This window comes from Rhinolophus ferrumequinum, chromosome 7 (genome assembly GCF_004115265.2).
Source record: "Rhinolophus ferrumequinum isolate MPI-CBG mRhiFer1 chromosome 7, mRhiFer1_v1.p, whole genome shotgun sequence".
NCBI lineage: Eukaryota > Metazoa > Chordata > Mammalia > Chiroptera > Rhinolophidae > Rhinolophus > Rhinolophus ferrumequinum.
Window position 1 is genome coordinate 47,551,545 of NC_046290.1, and position 19,902 is coordinate 47,571,446.

At 41.2% G+C, this 19,902-nt stretch overlaps 2 protein-coding genes across 2 annotated transcripts in view; both read right to left on the reverse strand.

Annotated features, from left to right (window-relative positions):
• Nucleotides 1–2,491: 2,491 nt before the first annotated feature.
• LOC117025309 (60S ribosomal protein L4-like) lies at nt 2,492–3,779 on the reverse strand. The gene is given in 2 exon segments (XM_033111187.1): nt 2,492–3,390; nt 3,393–3,779. Coding segments are annotated over 2 exon segments (1,251 nt in total). The 5' UTR covers nt 3,745–3,779.
• A 6,840-nt stretch (nt 3,780–10,619) lies between these two features.
• GFM2 (GTP dependent ribosome recycling factor mitochondrial 2) overlaps nt 10,620–19,902 on the reverse strand; it is a 77,560-nt gene continuing 68,277 nt past the window's right edge. Inside the window, exon 22 of the transcript XR_004423481.1 lies at nt 10,620–10,682. The gene's annotated coding sequence lies outside the window, so the exon portion shown is untranslated. The remainder of the gene's footprint in view (nt 10,683–19,902) is intronic.

The following is a 19,902-nucleotide window of genomic DNA, read 5'->3' on the forward strand; positions in this document are numbered from 1 at the left end:
AGTGAGCTGCACTCTCCACAACTAGATTGAAGACAACGAGCAGCCGTTGAGCTTCTGGAGGGAGGCCAGATGGCTCAGTTGGCTGAAGCGTGAGCTCTTAACAAGGTTGCCGGTTCAATTCTCACATGGGATGGTAGGCTGCACCCCCTGCAACTAAGATTGAAATCGGCGACTGAACTTGGAACTGAGCTGCACCCTTTACAACTAGACTGAAGGACAATGACTTGGAGCTGATGGGCCCTGGAAAAACACACTGTTCCCCAATATTCCCCAGTAAAAATAAAAAATTTATAAAACCAAACTCAGCATCATTGCAAAAACACAAAAAAACGAGCTGGGCCCAAACCTCCATATAGCAGTTGAGAACTGAGAGGGATATCTCGGCCATGGAGGATTCCCCTCGGAGGAGCGAGGGACCCCAGACCCACACCAGACTCCTCAGCCCAGAGTACTGGTGCAGGGAAGAGGAGCCCCCACATCTGGCTGTGAAAAACAGTGAAGATTCTGATCGTCTAGGTGGAATGGAAGGCTGCGGGAAACCGAGATGTCCTCTTAAATGGCCCGCGCACAGACTCACTCGCTCGCAAGCACTCACCTTGGGCTCCGGTGGAGGGACAGTGACTCAGGAGGCATCAGAAGCATACAGGGGCAGACTGAGGTGTGTGGCTCTGAAGCAGGGCTGGAGAACAGTCACCATTTTCCTCATGTGGGTTCCTGCTCCTGTGCAGCCTGCAGCCGGGCGCCATCTTTCCTGTGTTGAGCCCTCCCCCACAGGCCAAATCTGAATCTGATTGGCCTGGTGAGCTCCGCTGCTCCACCCTGCTGACTCATTGGGAACCTGCCCCACCCAACTCCCCCAACGCCAGGGGCACTTCCTTTCGAGCAGCCAGTCCCACCCACATTGTACTCTTTCTTGGAAAACTATCAGAGTCCCCTGGCTCTAGGTGGGTGATGACTGGCCTCAGTGTGCTTGGGGAAAAAAATTATGAATAATAAAATGGCAATAGCTACATATCTATCAATAATTAATTTCAAGGTAAATGGATTAATTGCTCCAATCAATAAACATAGGAGAGCTGAGTGCATAAGGAAACAAAACCCTTACATATACTACCTATAGGAGACTCACTTCAGATTGAAAGACACACACAGACAGAAAGTAAAGGAATGGAAAAAATTATTTCATGAAAATGGAAACAAAAAACAACAAAAAAATCTGGGGTAGCAATACTTATACCAGACAAAATAGACTTTAAAACAAAGGCTATAATGAGACGAGGAAGGACCCAGTAATCCCACTTCTAGGTATTTATTGAAAGAAACCCAAAACACTACTTCAAGAGGACCTGTGCATCTATGTGTTCATTGCAGTATTGTTTACAATGGCCAAGATTGTAATGGAGGCAGCCTGGGTGTCTGTCAATGGAAGAATGGATAAAGAGGGGTGTGGTACATATATACAATGGAATATTGCTCGGCCATGGAAGGGAATGGGTTCTTGCCATGGCGGCATGGATGGACCTGGGAGGTACTCTGCTGAGTGGAATATGTCAGACAGAGAAAGACAGATGCAATGTGTTTTCGTTTATATATTGAATCTAAATAACAAAAAAGAAGAGAAATAAACTCATAGATACAGAGAACATTTTGAAGGTTACCAGATGGGAGGGTGGTTGGGGGTGTGGGTGAAAAGGGGGAAGGGATTAAGAAGTACAAATTGGTTGTTACAGAGTAGTTATGGGGATGTAGGGTATAGCATAAGGAATATAGTCAATAATGTTGTAATAGTTACGTATGGTGTCAGAAGGGTACTAGATTTGTTGGGGTGGTAGATGGGGGGTTTGGGGACAGGGTGAAAAAGGTATAGAGATTAAGAAGTACACATTGGTAGTTATAAAATAGTCATGGGGATGTAAAGTAAAACATAGGGAATACAGCCAACGATATGGTAGTAAGTATGTATAGTGCCAGGTGAGTACTAGACTAGTTAGAGGGATCATTTCTTAAATTATATAAATGTCTAACCACTATGCAGTACCCCTGAAATTAATATAAACTAATATTGCATACCAGTTGTAATTGAAAATTTAAAAAGGGGGGGAAAAGATGAAGGGGAGTTAGAGGTCCAAATCTCCAGGTATAAAACAAATAAGTCATGGGGATGTAATGTACGGCATAGGGAATATAGTCAATAATATTGTGATAGCGTGGTACAGTGTCAAAGGGTTGCTGGACTTATCATGGTGATCACTTGTTTAGGTATGTAAATGTTGAGTAATATGGAGTACACCTGAAACTAATATAATATTGTATGTTAGCTATGTTTTCAATTATATATATATATGTATATATATATATAAATATATATATAGTACACATATATGTATGTATACATATATATAAAAATATAGGTCATGTTTCTCACTGCCTCTTTTATTCAAAATTAGCTGTCCAAAGTGATTTGCCCTTTACAGAATAAATAAATGTAAGTTTATGCCACGGGCTTCTTTTCTTCTGTGGTGGGTTTGTTTCCTTCAGGTTTGTCAGCTGCTGGTTTCTTGGTAGCTGCAGCCTTTTTTCCCACCGAAGGCTTCTTCTGCTTCGTAGCACCAACATCCTTCTTTGCTTTCCTCCCTACAGCTGGATTCTTGCCTGGAACCCCCTTCTCATCAGATTTGGCTTCTAGCGCAGCTGCTGCGTATTCTCCCCAGAGCTGGTGGTTCTTGGCCTGGAGAAGAATGCTGTTCCGGAGCATGATCTTTGCATATTTGTTTAGCTTCAACACGCTTCTCAGATTTTTCAGTGGATTCTTCTTCAGGACTCTGAGATGAATCTTCTTGCGAGATGCTTGGAGGGCTCCTTGAAGCTCTGGGCTTTTCAAGATTCTGCTAAGGTGTATGTCGAGCGTCTCGTGCGTGGGAAGGTTGTAGTTACTCTTGAGGGTGACCGCTTTACGCCAAGTGCCACACAGGTCATCTAACTGGCGGAAAGCACTTTCAGTCCAAATGCAGAAATGGCCCATGTGCCCCTGAGGAACAAGTTTGCTTACGTTAGGCAGAGTCATTCCAGGGATGTTTCTGAAGGCTTTGATGATGCCGTTGTCCTCATGATAGATGATGCAAGGTCCCCTGTGCTGGATACGATGATGGTTTCTCATTTTGCCCTTGCCAGCTCTCATTTGCTGAGAGGCATAGACCTTTTTGATAGCATTCCAGACCTTAAGTTTCTTAAGAAGCAAAACAGCCTCCTTGGTTTTCTTGTAGCCTTCAACTTTATCTTCAGGCATCAAAGGAGGTTCAGAAACTACCTCAATACGATGACCTTCAGATATGACCAGTGTAGGTAAGGCCGAGGCAGCCAGGGCAGAGCAAGCAGACGGCATTTTGCTTCTGTGTTGTGTTCACTGTGTTGCCGCCGGCGCCAGATTTTGGTTGGTGCAAACATGCGGCCCGCACGACACATATCGCCAAAAGCACCCTGCCCAGAACGATAAGTCCCACCCCCTTGAATTTTGGGAATCTGAGCCACGGCTCTGCCTGTACCCCACAACCCAGCACTGGTTTCATGACCTGCTAATTCCCTGACAGCACAGGGCTATATATTATTTTTGCGCAAGTTGGTATAAACAAAATTCACGGTATCTGGTTGAATGGGAGCCTTGAACACAACAGACAAAGTGACTTTTCTGCCATATGATTCCCCCTTTTCAGAGTACACTGATGTCAGCATATGAGCACACGCCATGGTGGGGGAGGAGATGGCCACGCTCCTCTCCACGCGGTGGCTCCCACAGGAAAAGGATAAAAATATTAAAAAAGAAAAATTTGTAGAAGGAAGCTTCTCGGAGGTTCCTGGGAAATGTTTTGTTTTCATATTAAAAGAAACCAATATGGCTGATGCCACCTCCTTTCCTTTTCTTCTTGCTGCCAACACAGACCTTGATGCTGAAGCTGCAGCGAACAACTTGTAGTTACAGGAGAAAGACCAGAGAATCACAGAGACACCAGCCCTGATGTCATGAAGCCTCTGAATTGATCCAGCAGCTGCCACGTCCAGGCTTCTCTGCAGGTGAGAAAAATTAGAACTTGTTTGCTTGTGTTACCCTTGATTGTGTCTGCTCTTACCAGCAGCTGTTGAATGCAGCTTCTATACAACAGTCTTATTCCAAGAAAATGTCTTTTGATCTTGAATCATTGCCTTTATAACTGCTAACATCATATTTTAGATGATCACTGAAAGTACCCCACAATTATTTTTTTAATTGTCTTAGAGATCATGGATCCCATCCAAGAGGCCTCGGATCCTCCAGCCTCCATAAACTCCAGTTTGGGAACTAAACTAGACCAGAAATGCAATTATAGCGAGATTAAGAAAGACAAGGCATTGACTAAAAGAAAAGGGTCACCTCAAGAAAGTGAGACCATGGGAAACGGAAGGCAGCAGGGCACACCCGCATTCCTCCAGCTGAGGAAAAATGGTGACGAGAAATCTGTTTCTGCTTGGCATCCAGCCTTCATGCCAGATGGCAACAGACTGAGCCACGGACAGCTGGTCTGTTGGTGTTGATGGGGGGCCACTGAGCAATTGGTCCCCTCCCTGGCTCCCAGCATGACAAATCCAGAGCTTTAGCAAGGGCCGATTGCATTTGTAATAAGCACTCATTAGATTCCCATGGCTTTCTGGAAGCTGAACTGAAACTGAAATCCACGGTTCTTGACCCCAAGAGTTACCCTCTGAATGGGACCAAGAATGGGGGGAAATCAACAGGGATGCTAGGATGGAAGAACAAAGCCGGAAAAGGAGAAGGCACTAGACAAACCAGCTGAGAACTCAAGTCTTCCTCTACCGATAGAAGCCTTTTCTCTTTGAGTTCTGAACAGCATGACTTATATGTTGAAACTGAGTCCTACTTAAAGGAAATTCAACACATAAAAATCCAAACCTACAAAACAAATTGAAAGATCGTTCACATTACAGATGGAGAATTCGTTTTACATACTGCAGGGTTTCTTCATCAAATGAGCTTTCCTGGTACCTTTACTCCAAGATTTGAACTCAGCAGAATTCTTCAGCACTGCGTCCCTGTGCAATCATAATGCCTTAGCTGCGTGTAAAGTGCTCCATACTTTATATCTCCACGCGTTTGCCCTCATGACTACACTATTTAATCCTTATGAGAATCCTATGATTATGAAAGGACACATGTTCCTTTCATAATCATATATTTTTGTTCAAAGACTATTCACTTAAAGATAGGTTTACCTTTAGCTGAGTGTAAAATTTATATATGTTCATTGCAGAAAATCGGAAAATATAGAAAGTTGAAATAAGGGGGGGAAATACTCCATACCCCAAAGAAAATGACCATGATTTTAAGCTTTCCTTTTTTTCAAATAATTTTTAAAATTGAAATATAAGTAATGTATAGCATTATATTAGTTTCAGGTGTACAACATAAGGATTTGATACTTGTATATACTGCAAAATGATAACTATAGTAAATCTAGTTAACATCTGTTACCATACATAGTTACAATTTTTTTCTTGTATTGAAAACTTAAGATCTACTCTCTTAGCAACTTTCAAATATACAGTACAGTATTATTAACTATAGTCACGATGCTGTACATGACATCCCCATAAACTTTTGTTTTAGTCTTTGTGCTGTGCATGTTATTTTGACATAGGCACGATAATACTGATTAGATGATTTTATTGTCTGCTTTTTTTCACCTAACATAACATGAAGATTTTCTCAGGATATTGTTACTCTTACTAAATGTCATTTTTTATGATTGCACTCTATAATTTGTTTATTTCTGATAATGAAATACTGTGCTCATTTTGGTTTGGATTACCCTGTCAGTGTCATTTAAGCAAAAATCTAAATGAATTATGCTATTATGAAATCTACGAAGCTAATCATTCTCCCTAGTATTGAGATTTTCCTCTTACCAATCACTTTCTGATAAACATCTTTATGTGTACATCTTCTTCTATATCCAAGGTGAATTGTTTTAAGTTAAATTACTAGAGATGAAACTACCATTTCAAAAGGAATGAATGTTTTAAGGTGCTTGATTGCAAAATTACTTCCCAAAAGGATTGTACCTATCTACACTACAAAGTGTCTGTTTTAACCACACCCTCACAGCACTGAGTAGGTGTTTTAAAAAATATTTATCGGTAGAAAAAAAAATCACATCTTATTATTATATCAATGAGGTTGGTACATCTTTCCAGAAATTTATTAACCAGTTATAGTTCATCTTTTCTGAAAGATTTGGTCCTAGATCAGAAACTTCATTTTACTGCCAAAGGGAAAAAAAACTAGCCGAAGTTAAACCATTTCCCCAAGGCTATGCAGTTATTAAAATTACAGAGGACTCCCACTCCGGCTTTTTGACGCCCACTTGAGTAATTTCCCTTTACTGCCACTTCCATTTTTTTTTTTTTTAAACTCCTCAGTCCTACCTGCAATATATAAAAAAATAAGTGCTTTTTAAAGCACACAATTCAAGCTCATAAGCTTCTCTTCCAATTTATAATTGAGTAAACTGAGGCCCACAAACTCATATAGGCATCTGTTGCAGAGCTAGAATTGGTTGTCCAACTGGAAAGATGACTTATTTCTAATTGTGTGCTGTCTGACTTGTCTTAGGCTTACGCTTAGATGCTTACCACACAGAGATACATTGTATTCAAGAATACAGTGGGCAAGCTAGGAGCAAAACCGAGAATTCATTTCTAAAGAGAACTATTGGGAGTCAAGGATTTCAAAGCCAGGAAGAGTTGTGGTTTGCAATCAGTGACAAAAGATAAACCCTATATCAGGCAGGAGAGATTGACTAAGGAAAAATAAATATCAGCGAATTATCTGCGAGAGTTAAACACATTTAAGGAAGACCTAGACAGAGAAATAACACAACCTGTGCTTTTAATTTTTAAAAGATCGATTATTTTAAAAGGGAATATTGAATAAATGGTGCTGACACAATCTGTTAACCATTTGGAAAAGAATAAGTTAGATTCCCCACTCAGGCAATATGTCAAAAATCAATTCTGGATAGATTTGTGTTAAATATAAATATAAAACTATTAAAAAACTAGAAAAACACAAATTTAAGAAAAGCCTAAATCTAGAATCTGATTTCAAGCTGGGAAAACTTAAAAGCCAAAGAAGACCCCCCCGATAAAGGAAAAGATTGAAAGAAATGGAGTTTAAGACTTCTAAACAAGGGATTGAGGGGGTGGGGATGGAGGGAAGAAAACTTGGCAAAACAAATGAAATTTTCCAGCTCATCATCCAAGTTAAAAGGCAGATATTAAACTAGAGAAACAATGGCAACTTAAACAGCAGGCAGAGGACGCACATCTTTACTATGGAACTGTTTGTTACTAATGAGAGGACTCAGAGAGCATGGAAAGTGGGAGGCTTGCATTCTTCTCCTCAGAGTGTAGGACACACATTGTTACACCCTTTTTGAAGAACATTTGGGACAGTACGTATTAAAATAAAGTCTGAAAAACAAAAGCTCATACACTTTGATCCAGTAATTCTACTTCTAGGAAAGAATCAGAGACCTATAAAAAGATTTTTACACAAAGATATTGGTCATAGTCTATTTATAGTAGTGAACGTTTCTGAAATTTTTAATGTCCCAAAGTAATCTAGCTCAGTAACAATGGTCTATCCATCAAGACACATTTTAAAGAAATATTTAATAAAAGGAAAAATGTTTATGGTATTTGAAGTGACAGAACAGTGTATAGAGCATTATTGTGATTTTATAAAATGAAAAGTATGTATCAGTGGTAATAACAGAATATACCATAGTTAGATGGTTTTTTGGTTTTCTTTTTGTACTTTTCTGTGCTTTCCAAACTTTCTTAAAAGTGTGTGTATGTGTGTGTGTGTGCGTGAGTGCACGTGCGCACGTGTGTTTGGTAGTGTTGTGTTCGGGGAGATTTGTGGAATAGTATTAATAGCTCAGTGTACCATGTTCTAGATATCGCCATTCCCCTTCCCCCCACACACATGTTAAAAACATCTTGTTGGAACCCTAGAAAGGACTATCAAATAGACACTACCCAGGTGAGTCACCATCTAAGCTTTCTTAATGAGAAATTGGGAAGAAGTGAATAGCAAGTTTGATGAAATCATTTCTTCATAAAGCCATAAATTTTACAGAAGACATATAAGAACATAAACAACTGCAAGATCAAAGACTCTGTGGAACAAACCCACTGGGAGAGAAGGAAAAATTTATAGATTGAATTCTTTTTTGTAAGCCAGTTCTCTGTGAGTGTCCAGTTTAATGACTGTTTAAATTATATCTGCAATCTTCTGAGAGGTTCACTTGCTTTTCAAGTTTGTAAACCAACACATCAACAACTCCCAATCAATGGGATAGCATTCTCCAGGGAGCTATGAAAATATACTTCACATTTTAAATGCAATAAAAAGCATGACAAAACATGCCTCTGTTCTTCTTAACATAGAAGTACCACATCTGGTCATAAAAAAAAAATGCATTATACAGAGTTGTAAGGATGCCAGATACTTATTACAGAGAACTGTTTTATCCATTTAGCCCAATTTTCCAGATGTTTTATTACTTGGAGACAGGAGAATTGTTGAAACTGGTGATTGAAGCCCGTTTATTTCAAGAGGCTCGTCTGCAAGCCATAGGAAGCATTTGAGGGACAAGTTAATTTATGACAGGCCACAAGGCACTGCTTGAGGAGAGCTGTCATCTCATTGGGGTCACAAATAATCCCAACAAAGGACAAAATACCCAGTTTCAGTAACCCCAGCTTCATTTGCAAAAATTGCCTCTTCGGCAAGCACTTAGTACTCATTTCATATGCAAATGTTATGCATGTAATTGGAGCAATTTCCATAATAGTAGGTCAAGTTGGTAGTGACATTGAAAATGGCCCAGGTTGGCTGTGATTGGAGGCCTGGTTCTCATTGTCTACAAGAAGCAAAATTCCCACTTGGACCAGTTGGAAGTCTTGTCCTCATAAAGACAACAAAATCAGGTTCAGCAGGAGCAGGTGTCACTTCCCCCACCCCTTCCCCAACAAGGCCGCCCCACCACACACACACACACACACACACACACACACACACACACACACACACACGCAATCAGAGCCTGCAGAGCTAGCCGGGGGGCGTTAGGGTAGCTGGCTCTGGCAGCCAGAGTCATTGCAGTTAATTAGAAGGTAACTCACTGTGGTCAATTCTCTCCACCTGTCAGTCAAAGTAGGGATTTGAGGGGGGAGTGGAATTTTTAATTTCGCTTCTCTGAAATTAGCATCTCTGTCTTTGCTTCACACACATATGTAGGAAAAAGCTCTCGGGGCATCATGGAGAGGTGTTCTCAGGCTAAAAGGGCCACCTTGCAAATTGACCTAAGCCAATGTGTCCACAGCCAGTGTTGTGTAATTAACTTGTTGTTTTCATTATTCTTGTAAACGATGGTAGCCTTTGGCAGGAGAGACAGTTGGGTCTGTACATCCTCTCCCTGATACGCTTGTTACCAGGTTGTTTATTACAACAAAAGGGAATCTGGGACCAAATTCTGCTAAAAGGGCCAGTGTTTATTAACAAGCAGATATAAAACGATCATACGTTCTTGTGCGCTGGGGCAAGGTCCCCTCTCTCCTTAGGCATTCGAACTAGCTCTTTGCTTGAGAGGTTCACTCCAAGGAGGAACAATGTCTGCGGCAGGATTAGCCAGCTTTCTAGTTGGGTCAGGAAACAGACGCCACAGGGATGAGGAAGAACACAGGTCAAGAGAACATCCGAGGGTCAAGTGCTGCTCGGAAGTCTTCGGGCTGGGCTTGTCGGACTGGGCTTGTCTGAGGCTCACACTTGCTTGGGTGACTGCAGCAGGGCTTGTAAGGTCTTTCTAGTCAGCCACAGATTTCAACTCTGCATTTCACCAGTGGGTAATCATGCCGGTCATTCCTTATGCTCGTTAACCAACCCTCTGTTGTTAGATCTATTTCAAAAACAATATTCAAATCCATAGTTTTGGAATGTATCTTCTTGATGGGTGTACTTCAGAGGCTCATGAATCTTCCCGGAAGTGTGGCTTCCTCACGAGGGGTCCTCAAATGCTGACTGCTCCTACACACATCACACCGCTTACACTGGGTAATAGTCAAGTAAATGATCACAGGTTATACGACATCCACTATCCACAGGGGAGGATTGGGTAGGGACAGAGGCTCTCAGAGGACAGACAACCTGCCCTCCACAAAGGGATGGAATCTGGCTCTTTGATACCTACTCGTAAAATGTCTTGATGTGACCTGTTTGCAAGCTAGACCCAGCCCGGGCAGGATTACTTGATGGAGACAGGGAACAGTTAGTTACCTGGTGGGAAGGGAGGCGGGGAGGCGAGCAGGGGGCTGCAGCAGTGTATCTCTTCGCAGCTAGTTTTGTTTTGTTTTGTTTTTCTCTGCACACTTTGTCCCTTCATTTTGAATTCTGCTTTTTTCTTCTCAGTCCTTGTTCTGTTTACTTCTAACTTCTTGTTCATCTTTCTTCTGGATTGGGGATTGCAGAGGGGAGTAGAGGGGGCAAGTAGTTCTTCCAAATTCAGGCCCTATGGCAGATGCTGCCTTCTTCTTTGCCAGGTAAGAGAATTTCAGAGAGGCAGTCTGCCCTGGTGGGTTGAGAACAGAATAGGAGTTTAGGCTAGGAGGAGTTCAAATCCTGGCTCTCAAACTTTCTAGCAGCGCCTCTCTGAGCCTCCCTTTTCTCATCTGTAAAATAAAACCAATCCTATGTATGTTGCAAGGTTGTCATAAGGGTTTGCGATACTGTGTGTAAAGCATCTGGTATATAGCGGGGCTGCTAATATGATAGCTTCTCTTTAGCCCCCAGGAGCCTCCTGCAAGTTGTGATCAAGCATAGGTAGCTGTAGTGTTCAAATTGGTTTTTACTCTTTGAATAATTTAATCGACAAAGGATCACATCTCATTCTTTTTTAATTGTACACATATTTGAGTGCAGCAAACGAGGTTGAACATTTGTCCATATGTTCATTAACCAACAGCATTTCCTTATTTGGACACGTCCTCTGGCAATTCTTCTATAAAATGTTTATTGATCTGTGTGAGTACTTTACATAGTAAATATATTATGCCGTTACTAGCTGTATTTGTCACAATATTTTTTGAAGTTCAAGAAGTACATTTTAATTTGGGATACTTTTTTGACATGCAAAAGTTTAATAGATTTTTTTAAAACTACTGATTTTTTTTCTTTTATGAGCAAGACCCAAATCTAAGCTAAGAGAGAGAGAGGCCTCCCTCTGCAAAGATTTAATGAGGGTTCACTTTTGACTTCTTCTAGGTTTTTAAAAACTTACCTCATCAATAAATCTGGAATTAATTTTTGGAGGGCTGAGATAATTATCTAAATTGATTTTCCCCACAGGGAGCTCATCAATTGTTCCTATGCCACTTATTGATTATCCTTCTCTTTTGCCCTAATCTGAGATGCCTCCTCCAGCATATATTAAATTCTTACATTTCATAGGGTCTGTATCGAGGCTATCAATTCTATGTCATTGATCTGTTTGCCTCTTCCTAGACCAGCACCACACTGACTGGAGAATGCTGATAAGCACAGTTGGGGGATGGAGGGTGCCAAGGAGGCTGGTAGAGAAGAAAGGGAAGGATTTTCAGGACAGGCAGAGTGGTCTGAACATAATTAGGGCAAAGGGGAAGTTCAAGGCCTCATAAAAGGTTGAAAAGCAGCTATCTCACTTTGTCTGGAGACTGAGGCAAATGAATAAGGGACTGAGGAAAAGAAGAATGGGAAGGTAGCTGAGGACACTGAGTGTGATGGGATGGAGCCTCAAGTACCAGGAACTTACCCCGTGCAGAGCTAAAAGGGATTTACAGCTGTGGAGGCCGTGCTATCACTGTCCTCAAGGGCTAGGGCAGTATAGAAACACTGATGATAAAATGCCAACTGTAAGGAGGGATGACAGTGCCACGAGAGCATGGCCAGTGACATGCTGCAGGGACAGTAGAAATAAGTGTCTCCTCTTTCATCCTACCCAGAAGGGGCTGGAGTCTAGTTCTGGAAATAACCCAAGTGTCTACCAAATGGTAAATGGAGAAACTAATTGTGGTATATCCATACAATGATACTAGTCAGCAATAAATAGGAATGAACTATTGATAAACACCGCAACACGCAAGAATCTCAAAATAATTATGCTAAGTAAAAAAAAAAAAAACAAAGAGCTAACCAAAGAAGAGAACATATCATTCCATTTCTATACAATTCTAAAAAATGCAAACTAATCTATGGTGACAGAAAGCAGATCAGCAGTTGTCTGGATGGGAGGTGACGTGGTATGGGGATAGAGAGGGCAGGCGCAGGAGGAAGGGGTCACAAAAAGGCTGGAAGAAACATTTGGGGGTGATAGAAATGTCCCTTATCTTGATTGTGGTGATTGTTCTACTGTTACATACCTAAAACTTACCAAACTGTACACTTTAAATATACTCGTATGTAGTTTACTGCATGTCAATTACACTCAATAAAGTTGTAAAAAAAAAATCACCTTCATCTTACACCTGCTGATTCTTATTTAATAGTTCTGGGCTGGAGCTCAAACACTGGTGTGGTTCCTAAATTCCCAAGGTGAGCCTGATACATTATGAATCGTAGAACCCCTGGACCTAGTGATATCTGAGCTGCTTTCTGGTTCTCAGAGCCTGTCCCTTTGTAACGGGAAGATTCCTCGATGGATACTAGGAAAGTATTTCCCTGCTCATGTGGAGTCTGGCACATTGGTAAGACCAGGAAGTGGCCACTCTTTTGCTGTTGGTTATTTCTACTGCTCTTCTCACACTGGGACTCGAGGCTGATGAAGTCTGTGTGGTTTGTTCGCATAGAGGTCGCTGTGTGATTTCCCAGTGTATTCATTCAGTGCTTGTTCCCAGGCCATGCCCCCAACCCCAGCCTGCTCTTGCCCATGCCATGATGAACTGTTAAGGGGTCACCATGTCTCCCCTCATAGCCCTGCCTGGGATATACCTGCAGGCCATTTAGGGTACATACCGCTTTGCTCAGATGGGCCAGCTCACGGCTGCGTCATCTAACCAACTCATCTTCACCAAAAGGAAGCGGTCCCCATGCAGCACTGTCCGGAGACATCTGGCGGAGTTTTCTGGTCCTTCACACACCACAGCACAGCACACAGGCCTTCATGCCGACTCTGTCCAGAGCACTTATACCAGCGCTCGCTGCCTGCAGGGTCCAGTGAGAAGTGCCCCTGAGTCAACCTCACATTTCTCCTGGGGCCTCCTAACCTCTGAGGCAACAGACCAGACTGAATGCCTCCGGCAGGGAATGGAACCCAATGCCAATCTCTAATCCCCAAGAACTTTGCTCTCCCCAAGAAGGCAGACTCCCCCACCTCTCTAGACTGCTTCACGCTGGAGGGCAGGGCGGGTAGACAGTGCAGGCCCGGCAGCAGGGCCCTCCTAGTAAACCTGAACTGAGCAGCTAGTGCCTTTTCTTCTCACCAGAGAGATGTCCTCTCATACTCCCTGGTTCATTTACATTCATCAAATTGAGTCCCTTTTTCACTGGCGCCCTCCACGGCTAAGACTGAAAGGACAACAACTTGAAGCTGAATGGCACCCTCTACAACTAAGAGATTGAAAGGACAACAACTTGACTTGAAAAGAAAAAAAAAAAATTGAGTCCCTTTTCCAGTACACTCCCCAGTCCCCTCCCCGTTCAGATTCCTATCGCAACATCTCACATGTCAGGACCAATTGTGGAGGGTGGAAGGAGGGTAAAGAAGGGACATTTTTAGGAGGGACAGGAGACATGCAGTCACCAACATGACCTTTGCCCCCCATGTACAGATTTTGGTTTTAGAAATCTGAAGAAATTTAACTTCTTGTGGATCTTTGCATTTTGCGGCATCCCAGCAGCCTTTGGTCACCAAAATGTTTCCAGATGGATCTGGAATTTTTTCAGCATCTTGGTATTTGGTCTGCAATAACAGATTAAATGAGTAGCCAAATTATATAAATAAAATTCATCAATAGAAGAAGGTGCAGAGGGAGGGAGAGAGAGAGAGAGAGAGAGAGAGAGAGAGAGAGAATAGATTCCCACCAGGTGGCAGTGTTTAATAGACAAGGGAGTTCAGAGTTGTTTCTATGGCTCCTCTTAGCAAACCAGAAAGAATGTTTGCCAGTTGCCACAGCAGATTTAACTCCAAACCCTCCTGTCATTGCGGGGAAGCCCAGTTTAGCGTTCCTATGCCAAATGGAGTTCAATCTCAGTTTTCATGATTGCAGTGACACAATCACAAATATTTCAGGGTTATTTATGGCTGTGTCATGAGAGCAGAAAAAGGTAGTCAGAGGGAAGAGCCACATCCAATAGTAGGAGCTCCCCCCGCCACAGGCTCTGTATGCTTCTTTAGGAGTTAGGCTGCTCCGCCCACCAGTCTGCCCAGGCCCTCGACTGTCCGCCCATCTCAATTAATTGCATCACCGTCCATGAGGATGCTGAATTCACTGACTCAGCATTCATCCATTTCAAGCTCCTTCTTGAGCATCTCCCTGTAGTAACAGAGACTGGAAACTGCATTTCACAGACTGCCTTGCTGCTGGGATTGCATGTTTTTCAGTTTATTCAATGTGGTTACTTGAGACTTGAATTCAGAAGTGAATTACGTGGTGACAGAGACAAGGGATGAGTTATCGCTTTTGTTAGTGTGAAGTGGAGCTGAACTGGTATGATTCTAGAGTTAGAAGCTGTTAGTAGAGGTTCCTCCCTCTGCATATGGCTTCCTGGTCATGAAAGGAGCAGGTGCTCAAGGAATATCAGCCAAGTCAAGTTCTTCCGCTCTTACAAGATTGTATGAGCCACTTGATACCCTGTAGTTAATTCATTTCTGCTAAAACTAGCTGGAGTGGATTCTGGTCCCTAGTACAACTAAGCCTTGAATGACTGATAAATTATCTATCCATAAGCCTGAGCTAGAAATATGATAAATTTCCTAAATGCCTCTTTCCCCTCTCTGCCCATGGCTAACTGACCCACATATATTGCCTAAATAAGTCATGTTAAAGAAAAAATTATTCTGACTCTTATTAAGATGGTAAGAAAAACTTTACCCAGGACTATTGCAATAAATGGCAAGACAATCACAACGGGGAAAAGAGATTGGGCTCAATTCCCTCCAAATACAACTGAGACAGCTGGGGATGTCTAGCCAATAAGCAGAGTGGGTGTAGGGTGTCAATGGACGGAAAATTACTAAGAGGAAACATCAAGAGTAGGGGAGCCCTCAGCCACACTGACCTAATAGAATTCTTGCTGGAGGAGGCCAGGCTGATCAGTTATCAAAGGAGAGTGGGTGGGATTCTCCCGAAGCTGACTTACCAGGATTCTTGCTAAAACTGGGCTATGTGAGTCAAGAGAGCTCCAAGGATCCTGACTAAAGTTTGGTCAAGGAGAACATCTTTGTCAGTTGATAGATGAAAATGTGCTCAGCATAGGGCCACAATAGGCTGGACTAGTTCTCTTTTGCTCCCCCATTTTGCTAATAACTTAGGTCAGGCTGTGAGGAAGGAGAAAGCTCAGTGGGTTCAAGCAACGGAAAGTCCGGGTGCCTGGAGCGGGCAATCAAGAGTGATGTAGTCAGAGGGACCCGCAGATGCCAGATTCGGCGACACCGTGCGGATCCCGTCAAGGAACTTGAATTTTATTCTAAGGACAATGGGATACAAGCCACTGAAATGTTTTAAGAAAGTAAGAAAGTGACATGACCTAGTTTACGGTTCAGAAATAAGACTTTGGCCGCTGTGTTTCCACACTGGTTGAAGTGGAGGGGTAAGGCTGGTGGTATAAGCAGCCAGTGGAAAGATCTTTCCAGGCCAATACCTAAAGTTCTTCTTCATTCTTTAATAAGTTCAGGAGGGGGAGGTGCAAACAAGGGGAGACGTTCTATTAACACCCGCAACAAAAGAATGAAAGGCCTAGGAACATGCCTAACAAGAAATGAGAAAGCCTCGTGTAGACTATGAGACTTTGGTGACAAGCAAAAAACAACCTTACAAATTAAGAGAAAGTATTTCTAAGGGGGAAGACTCAATATCACAAAGACGTCAGTTCTCTCCAAATCAATCTAAAAAGTCAATGCCATTCTAATAATACCCAACCATTTTTTTGGACCTTGGCAATCAAAGTTTACATCGAAGGAAACATTATTTAAAATGGCAAGAAATTTTAGAAATAAGAACAATATGTGTATGCTCTTCAAGATGTCAAAGTATAATTCAAAATTATAATGGTTTAAACAGTATAACATTGACAGCATAACAATTGGCCCAGGAAAAGATATGTAGACCAACAAAACAGAATAAAGAGCCCCAAACAGAATTACACATCTTTATGAAAATTTAGATTCCCAGATAATAAAAAGCTAAAGTTTATCACCACCAAACCAGTGTTACAAGAAATGTTAAACAGACTTTTAATAAGAAACACACACACACACACACACACACACACACACACACACAATTAAGTTCATTAACTCATCCTAGAAAAAGTGCTACATATCTCATTGCTGAATATCACTATGGTCACCTTCGAAGTACTCCCCTTGGGAAGCTATGCACTGATGTCAGTGCCTAGTCCACCCTTCAAAGCAATTTTGGAACTCTTTTTCTGGAATGGCCATCAGAGCTGTCATCGTATTACCCTTGATGTCCTGAATGTCATCAAAATGTTTTCCTTTCAATATTTCCTTTATCTTCGGGTACAGAAAGAAGTAACTGGGGGCCGATCAGGTGAGTAGGGAGGGTGTTCCAATACAGTTATTTGTTTACTGGCTAAAAACTCCCTCACAGACAGTGCCCAGTGAGCTGGTGCATTGTCGTGATGCAAGAGCCATGAATTGTTGGTGAAAAGTTCAGGTCGTCTAACTTTTTCACACAGCATTTCAGCATTTCCCAACAGTAAACTTAGTAAACTATTTGTCCAGTTGGTACAAATTCATAATGAATAATCCCTCTGATAGCAAAAAAGCTTAGCAACATCGTTGCAACAAGTTCGCGAACTTAATGGTCAGACCATTGGTATACAGAGGGAGCCAAAAAAATGTATATACATTTTAAGAAAGGAAAAAACTATTAAAATTGTAATACTCAATATATACCGATAACAGAAGATGAATACAAGTCACGTTTGACTTCTGTAATTACAAGAGGTGCTCAAAGTGGTTACCATCAGTGTCCAGACACTCTGATTATGACGAACTACTGCTTGAGCAACATTGACAAAAGTGTCCACTTGTATACATTTTCTTGGCACCCCTGGTCTGTGTGTGTGTGAGAAAATGTTGCAAAGAAAAAAATTCTCACTGACAAAGGCAAACATAATAAAAGCAGTGGATCAACCAACACTAAAGCTAGTATAAAGGTTAAAAGACAAAAGTAGGAAGATCGTGTGTAACTACAACAGTAAATTAATGATACACAAACACAAACTAACACAAAAGAAGTTAAAATAGTGACAAAAAAAATAAGTGTGAAGGGGGTGACTAAAAATGGTAGTGATTCTAGAATGTGTTTGAACCACATCTTAAAACAGTCTGCTGTAAGCATAGCTTCATGTATGAAGCACAGGGCAACCATAAACCAAAAATCTACAAGAGATATACAAGAACTACAGAGAAAGAAATCCAAACACACTATAGAAAGTCATCAACATACAAAGGAAAAGAGCAAGAGAATAAAAAAGGAACAGAGAAGAACCACAAAAACGATCAGAAAACAATTAATAAAATGGCAATAACTACATACCTATCAATAATTACTTTAAATGTAAATGGATTAAATGCTCCAATCAAAAGACGAATAGAAAGGGGAGGCTGGTTAACTCAGTTGGTTAGAGCAAGGTGCTCTTAACTACAAGGTTGTCAGTTCGATCCCCACATAGGCCACTGTGAGCTGCGCCCTCGACAACAACTGCTTGACTTTGAGTTAATGGGTCCTGGAAAAACACAGTTAAATAAATAAAAAGTTAAAAAAAATACACTTAAAAAAATAAAAGACGAATGGATAAAGAAGTGGTACACATATACAATGGAATATTACTCAGCCATTAAAAAGAATGAATCTTACCATTTGTGACAACATGGATTGACCTAGAGGGTATTATGCTAAGTTAAATTAGACTGACAGAGAAAGACAAATACCATATGATTTCATTTATATGTGGAATCTAAAAGACAAAATAAATAAAACAAACAAACTCATAGATACAGAGAACAAATTGATGGTTGCCAGATTGCAGGGTGGCGGGGGGAAGGAGAAGGGAAGGGAGCATTGGGAGGCTGTGTAAAAAAGGGAAGGGATTAAGAAATACAAATTGGCAGTTACAAAATAGTCACGGGGATGTAAAATATAGCTTAGGGAACATTGTCAATAATTGTAATAACTATATATGGTGTCAGGTGGGTGCAAGACTTATCAGGCGGATCACTTCATAAGATATATAAATGTCTAATCACTATGCTGTCCACCTGAAACTAACATAATATTCAATGTCAACCATAATTGAAAAATTTCTTAAATTTCTGTAAGAAAATTTAGAATAAAGTATAGGATGTTTTTTAAACCAGTGAAGAAAGAATGGCTTATTCAATGTATGGCATTTCGATGACTGGCTATCCATTTGGGAGGAAAACAAAGTTACAGCTGTTGAACGAATTCAAAGGGAGTCTGGAGGCTTTGGTAAAAATAAATAATTAAGATTTATTGAAGAGTCTTACAGTTTCCAAACTGGGAACACAGCTAGGCAAAAACCCAGGAATGTTCCATAGAAGAAAGAATAGAGATCAAGTCCAGGCACTTTCAGGAAAACGTGTCTAAACATGAAACTAAGGTGTGATTATAAAAGCCCTCAAGACCTCAGAAAGATCTAATGTGGTGCCTCAGAGTATCTGTCAATGAGACAGGTCACCTAACTATTTTAAGGGTGTGCCTGACAGATCCTTTCAATCAACCAAAAGAGTTTCTAAGGATGTTATTTTCCCTCAGCAGAAGCCTAAGGTAGAGAAGGGCATACCTTGAAGAGATCCGTGGGTGTAGGTTTTGTCTAAAGGCATGAACCTTAGTGAGACGCACAGAGAATCAACAGTTTTTGTTTTGTAGTCAATTTACTGAATTGTATCAGCAGAAACACTGTCAGTTTGAACTGAAAAGGATAGAGATAGCACCAAATGAAAAAAAGGTCTTTGCACCCCCAAAGCTCTACAAGTAAAAAGCAGGCAGAGAAATCTACTCAGCTGTAAATACCTTCTACTTTTCATGAAGAAGGAAAGATGAATCAGAACCAAAAGCCGAGAGACTGGAGTCAAGAGCCATAGAGAATTATTTCAGGCTCAGATACATAGGGCTGAGACACTGTAGGACACTACCCAATTTTAAAGCTGTTTTGCCATCTTATTCTAACACTGCTTTATTAAATTGCCTTTAAACCAGACTTACCATTATAAACAATTATCTAATTAATGAGTTGAATAAAATCTTTGACACATTTCATTCTATTTTGTAATAGGCATGTTTTTTGAAAATTATACTGACTATATTAATCCCTCATTACAAATACATTCCCTCTTTGTATCCTCTGCCTACTAACTTGGTCCACGGTGTCCTTTTGAAGTTTTAGGAAGTCCTTTCCCGCCCCCCCCCCCCCCCCCGCCCCAATACACTCTTTCACGGAATATCTTCTGCATAATTTCCTCCCACCAGTCCAAACCTCTGCCCTGGGGAGTTCTGATGGGAGGCTTCATTAATTAAAGCTGAACTGCCGTTATCGCAAAACCTAGA